This window comes from Leptodactylus fuscus, chromosome 2 (assembly GCF_031893055.1).
Source record: "Leptodactylus fuscus isolate aLepFus1 chromosome 2, aLepFus1.hap2, whole genome shotgun sequence".
NCBI classification, from domain to species: Eukaryota; Metazoa; Chordata; class Amphibia; order Anura; family Leptodactylidae; genus Leptodactylus; species Leptodactylus fuscus.
In genome coordinates, this window is record NC_134266.1 from 72,766,417 (window position 1) to 72,773,188 (window position 6,772).

The 6,772-nt window shown below is 46.9% G+C and overlaps 1 protein-coding gene across 1 annotated transcript; it reads right to left on the bottom strand.

The window, feature by feature from the left end:
• Nucleotides 1-255: 255 nt before the first annotated feature.
• LOC142194695 (large ribosomal subunit protein uL2) lies at nt 256-4,896 on the bottom strand. The gene is made up of 6 exons (XM_075263984.1): nt 4,771-4,896; nt 3,413-3,556; nt 1,274-1,415; nt 869-1,087; nt 625-740; nt 256-465 (listed from the first exon to the last, which is right to left on the bottom strand). The coding sequence occupies exons 2-6, from the start codon at nt 3,548-3,550 to the stop codon at nt 307-309; spliced, it is 774 nt and encodes a 257-aa protein (XP_075120085.1). The 5' UTR covers nt 3,551-3,556; nt 4,771-4,896; the 3' UTR covers nt 256-306.
• Between the last annotated feature and the right edge of the window lie 1,876 nt (nt 4,897-6,772).

Sequence of the window (6,772 nt, forward strand, 5' to 3'; positions counted from 1 at the left end):
ACACTGCCTTTTCGCAACCAGGGCCCCAACCTTAATGCGCTTTGCATAAACTGACTTGTGCCTTGTTATCAGACCATATTTTAGGCAATTTTTTATGCAAAAGACAGCCAAACATTTTGCACAGTAACTTCCATTGCTACTTGTTCTACATTTAGAAGAATAAGCGTTATTTACAGACAAGCCCTATTCACACACGTCTAATACGTTTGTGATCATACGGAAACACTTTAAGGATCACATTTAATAAAGACAACATTTCTCTTTTTTTTTTTTAAACAGTTTATTATGTAAATTACGCCTGAATTATTAGTTCTCCTTTTCTTGCACAGTCTTTGTGCCGCGCAGACGACCGGTACGACGAGCAGCAATAAGACCAACTTTGCGACCAGCTGGAGCATCTCTCCTGATAGTTGAAGGTTTACCAATGTGCTGATGGTTACCACCACCGAAGGGATGTTCTACAGGCTGGAGATAAAGAAAGAAGAAGAATGTAACAAAGTTGTATATTAAGTATGGTAGACCTTCCAGGATTCTACAGTGTCTGAACAGATCACTGGACAGTGCAGTACTAAAAGTCACAACAAAATATTCAATTCTCGTAATAAAAACAATACAAAAACTTACGTTCATAGCCACACCACGGACACGTGGCCAGCAGTTTCTCTTGGCCTTGTACTTGTGGTAAGCACGTCCTGCCTTCAGAATGGGTTTGTCAATACGTCCACCTCCAGCAACAACTCCTACATTTGCAAAAAGATTAGTCAATATAAGTTGTACTCGAGTATAATTTTACAAAAGCAATGGAGTTTATGTAGGAGGGGGTATAGAATCTAAGAATCTGGGGTGAACAGTCACCGTTATTACCCACCAACAATTGCTCTGTTTGCAGAAGAGATGACCTTCTTAGAGCCAGAAGGCAACTTCACTCTGGTTTTCTTAGTCTCGGGATTGTGGGAGATGACTGTGGCATAGTTGCCAGATGCACGGGCCAGTTTGCCACGATCGCCTGGTTTCTCCTCTACACAACAAACAATGGTTCCTTCAGGCATGGTGCCAACAGGGAGGACATTGCCGATGTTAAGCTGAGCTGAAATCAAAAACATGAAAATTAGTCCATTGCATAATTTTGTAACAGAAGCCCCTTCCCCATAAAGATAGCAACTTCTAGGAAATAGTAACGGCACAAAAATCTGGAGAAGTACGAAGAGCCAGAATTTAGAAAGCAAATCCTGAGATGCATCACTTCTATTACAGTATAAAACCATCAATATACCTTTCTTTCCACAGTATACAAATTGACCGGTGTGGATTCCCTCAGCAGCAATGAACAGTTCAGTCCTCTTCTTAAACCTGTAGGGATCACGGAAGGCAACCTTGGCAAGAGGAGCACCACGGCCAGGATCATGGATAATGTCCTAGGGAATAGAAAGAAATCTTTTATTCTCATACCAGAGCAGCAGGAATTAGGGCACTTATACACTTAATACTGAGAAAAATGTGGTTCAGTGGTCAGCACTGCAGCGCTGGAGTCCTGGGTTCGAATCCTGCCAAGGAAAACATCTGCAATGAGTTTATTTTCTCCCCGTGTTTGCATGGATTTCCTCCCATACTCCAAAGACATAATGGTAGGGTAGGGAAAAAAATGTAGATTGTCAGCCCTATTCTAAGAGGCTATCGCACTATTTGCTATTGCCAAATACGCAAGCCCATTAATTATGACAAGACAATATGAGCCTAGAGTGAAAGTCAGCGACGGGTAGTACTCCAGTCATTTTTGCAGCTTTGGCCTGCTGCAGGAAATTAACAACCCCATAGGGGACAAAGACTGCACACGGATCTCATCTATTTGCCATCCATGAAATTTTCCCACAGGTTCTGCAATGCACATGGTCTTACAGCCTAAAGCTAGTTCACATTTGTGTTGGAGTCTCCGCCACAGATTTTGACTAAAATCGGGGCAGAGAAAAGCCCTGCACAGAGGACTTGTCTCTTTACTGGTTTTAGTATAAAACCTGACAGACACCATACAGTACACCTGTACAGTCTATAGGGTCTAAAGGTAACAATTTGGGGGGTTTTTTTCCCCCCTTAAAGAGGACCTTTCATCAGATCGGGCACATGCAGTTTTATATACTGCTGGAAAGCTGACAGTGCGCTGAATTCAGTGCACTGTCGGCTTTCCTGATCTGTGCCCGGTGTAAAGCGCTATCGGTCCCGGTACTGTAGCGCTTTACAGTCAGAAGGGCATTTCTGACACTTAGCCAGGGACGTCCTTCTGCCCAGCAGCGCCTATTGCGCTGTGCTCTAAGACTGGGGAGGAACGCCCCCTCCCCTCCTGATAACACTCATCTATGGACGAGCTGTGTGAGCAGAGGGAGGGGGCGTTCCTCCCCGCGCACACTGTACAGCGCAATAGGCGCTACTGGGCAGAAGGGCGTCCCTGGCTGTCAGAAACGCCCTTCTGACACTAAAGCGCTACGGTACCGATAGCGCTTTACACCGGGCACAGATCGGGAAAGCCGACAGTGCGCGGAATTCAGTGCACTGTCAGCTTTCCAGCAGTATATAAAACTGCATGTGCCCGATCTGATGAAAGGTCCTCTTTAAAGGAGTGGGCTCTCCGTCTTTTGAATCTCAATGGAGTCTAAAGGTAACAATTTGGGTTTCTTTTTTTTTTTTTTGTCCCCTTAAAGGAGTGGGCTCTCCGTCTTTTGAATGCCAACACAGACCCAAATGACGGAAAGCCGAACACTAGTGTGAACTTAGTGATGAGTCTCATTAAAGTGACAGTGATGCGTCATTGAATGATCAATGCACCAGGTCCACAGCAGACCTGTACCAAATTCAGACTGTTGTGAGAGGATAGGGAATACAGAGTCACTCTACACATCAACATGTCACACACCCACTGTGAAACACCACCTTCAATACCGTAGTGTTAATATGGTCACCTAAGGACATTATTAAACTACTTTTCACCCCAACTGTTAAACAGTGTACTCCCTTTAAACCAGGATATATTAGAACACTGTTTCCAATACCTTCCAATGTCTATAATAAAGTGCTGCAGAATATATTGGAACTATCAGAGAAATCTACAGATGTTTTGTGCCAGTAAGGTCCATGATCTATCTTTTCTGTACTGAGAACACCCATGAGTAAGACCATACCATACACACATGAATAATGCAACTATGCCAGCCATGCCCATCTACTAACAATGCCAAAGGTGCTAAAGGCCATTTCCCTGGGATTCCAGCTGCACACTACCTTTCAGGACACTGCCGAAGTCTGCAGACTGGAAGCCACAGGTAGCCAAACAGAAAGACTACAGCCTTCAATGAATCAGAACTAACTGCACTGAATGGTCACTGCTACATGTACAATCTCTAACACACTGGATTATACTCACTTTTACAATACCCTTGATGTAGCCATGTCTTTCAGCGAAGTCGACAGCCCTGAGCTTAGCGGGGCCTTTCCTGTGCTTTACATGAGCTCTGAAAACAGAGCCAGCACCTTTTCTCTGTCCCCTGATCACACGTCCCATTGTGTCCTGTAGAATCAAACAGAAAGGAAATATGACAGATCAATGCGGGAACATGAAGACCAGGATTTCCAACCACAAGAAGAAAATTAAAAACCACCATTTAGAATAGTATACGGTATTAACAGTAGTAATAATCACCTTACAGACCCCCTCGATCAGTACTTTACAGGTCCACTATCTGACTCCATATTATGACCTGCAGTATGGGCAGCTTCACACTACCATTAGGAATCGCCATTCTCATCCTATGACGGATAAGAACATTCAATACGGCTGCTGCAACCCATCACTGCCGACAGTGGCTACAGATCAACCCTGCTGCACCCAGTGAACAGTTACCTGCCTGTGGTGTCGCCATTTTATCACTTGGGGAGAATATTAATACTTTTATCACTTTATACCAGATGTTTTCCAAAATTTTTAGCTGACAAATCACACATTAAGAGGGTTGTTTTCAAATGTTGACAAATGTATCGAACTCTGAACACAGAGTATCTACCAAGGCCCCACACAGATCAGCTGCTCTCCTATTCCAAGTAGCAGGAGCAGCTGCAGTTCTCTGGAGCCACATCTATACAGTGAACATGGCTGCTGCTGGAGACACCTTGCAGTAAAGTCATCAGCATGAGAAATCTATTTGGGGCTGGACAACTCTTTTAAGGAGACACTAACCAAAGCTATTGCTCACTGTTATCAGCTGTCTCAGGCCCACGACAGGCTGAATATAGACATGTAGGGAGTCTGTATGAAATGTGGCCACTGGTACACGTGACTGCCCGGCTACAGCTAGCTGCCGTTTATTGCTCCCATGTCTCACAGGCAGCGGGGACATAACCCCTATAGCTCCCCATATGTAAAGATATGCGTTACCTCACAGTACAGCGAGCAGCCATTTACCTACAAGTACAACAAGCCCCAGCGGCCTCACAGACAACACTAACGGAACGTGTGGGGAACCGTATTCTCTACTATAGGAACGACTTCACTCCACACAGCAATGTCCGCCCATAGAGAAGCAATGTCCGCCCGGCGTAACCAGGAGACAGTCACAGAACGACCCATAATCCACATCAAATGACACCAATATGTCGCCCAGCTGGACATCCAGGTACTCAGATACAACTACCCTGCAGACAGGAGCCCGGCTGGGCGGGATGGCGAAGATCTACTAAGGATTGAAAACGGATGAAGTAAGAGGAGCCATGGCTCCATGATCCTACCTAGGCCCGGGCTGTTGGCGAAGAGGAAGTGCTCAGCAGCGGGCAGCCGATTTCTTCCGGAGGACTTGATGACGCAGAGCCGGATGGGAAGACAGTTCCTGCTATTTCCTAGTGTGCGTAAGGACCTCTGATGACGTCACGGTCACGTGATCAGACTGTTATGTGGGGAGAGCTATAATAAAATTATACGGGACAGTGTAGAGTTATACAGGGAGAGAAGGAGGCTGTGTGTGAGCAAGAGGGGGGTGTGGAGGTGCAGGCTGTGTATGAGAAAGAGAGGGACATGGGGGTGCGGGGTGTGTGTGAGCAAGAGGGGGGATGTGGAGGTGCAGGCTGTGTATGAGAAAGAGAGGGACATGGGGGTGCGGGGTGTGTATGAGCAAGAGGGGTGACGTGGAGGTGCAGGCTGTGTATGAGAAAGTGGGATATGGGGGTGCGGGGTGTGTGTGAGCAAGAGGGGGGATGTGGAGGTGCGGGCTGTGTGTGAGAAAGAGGGATATGGGGGTGCGGGGTGTGTATGAGCAAGAGGGGTGACGTGGAGGTGCAGGCTGTGTATGAGAAAGTGGGATATGGGGGTGCGGGGTGTGTGTGAGCAAGAGGGGGGATGTGGAGGTGCAGGCTGTGTATGAGAAAGAAAGGGATATGGGGGTGCAGGCTGTGTATGAGAGAGGGATATGGGGGTGCAGGCTGTGTATGAAAAAGAGAGGGATATGGGTGTGTGTGAGCAAGAGGGGGGATGTGGAGGTGCGGGCTGTGTATGAGAAAGAAAGGGATATGGGGGTGCAGGCTGTGTATGAGAGAGGGATATGGGGGTGCAGGCTGTGTATGAAAAAGAGAGGGATATGGGTGTGTGTGAGCAAGAGGGGGGATGTGGAGGTGCGGGCTGTGTGTGAGAAAGAGGGATATGGGGGTGCGGGGTGTGTATGAGCAAGAGGGGGGGACGTGGAGGTGCAGGCTGTGTATGAGAAAGTGGGATATGGGGGTGCGGGGTGTGTGTGAGCAAGAGGGGGGATGTGGAGGTGCAGGCTGTGTATGAGAAAGAAAGGGATATGGGGGTGCAGGCTGTGTATGAGAGAGGGATATGGGGGTGCAGGCTGTGTATGAAAAAGAGAGGGATATGGGGGTGCGGGGTGTGTGTGAGCAAGGGGGGGGGGTGTGGAGGTGCAGGCTGTGTATGAGAAAGAGGGATATGGGGGGGGTGTGAGCAAGAAAGAGGGATATGTGAGTACAGGCTGTGTGAGAGGATGAAAATGGTGTCCAGGTTCAGTGTGTGAGAAAGAGGGGTAAAATGGGGGGCGCAGGCTGTATGACGAGGGGGATTATGTCCCCCTATTTTTTCTTAATTCTTTTCACAGCCTACACTCTAATGTCCCCTCTACTTCTGGGAAGGGGGAAAATGGGGGTGCAGGCTACATGAAAGGAAATGGAAGTACATATTTGGGGGGGGGGGATGGGTGATTTGGGGTGCAGTTTATGTGACAATCTCATATGGGGAATACGGGGGGGGGGGGCAATGGTCACTGCTGCAGCCCAATTTTCTTCATGAGGTCTCTGCAGAAGTACCAATAATGCCTGTAAAAGTATAGACACTTCTAAAGTCATAGAAAAAGTCTGTAAAAGAATTTTTGTGTCTTGTAAAAGTTCTTGTGTGTATCAATACTTGTGATTTTTCCAGACATTTGAACACTTGCAGTGCAGGGATCCTGATGGTGACCAAACTGGTACTGTAACTACGAACTTGTAACTAGTGCTGCAACTTTTTAACACAAAAAACCGTCAGCACCTTCCACTTCATGAATTGACATTCACTAAATTCACCGTGAATAGAATGGTGAGGCAGGAAGACTGGTTATGTGCACGATCACTCAGGCTGCTACTAGTAATGTCTGGTGCTGGACAAGAGGAGGAGATCCGAACAGAGATTAAAGTATTTTGCTGGGGACTTCCCTCTTCCATACTTGGCCACATTTGAAAAATAAATGTCCTTACTTGTATTCTGCCA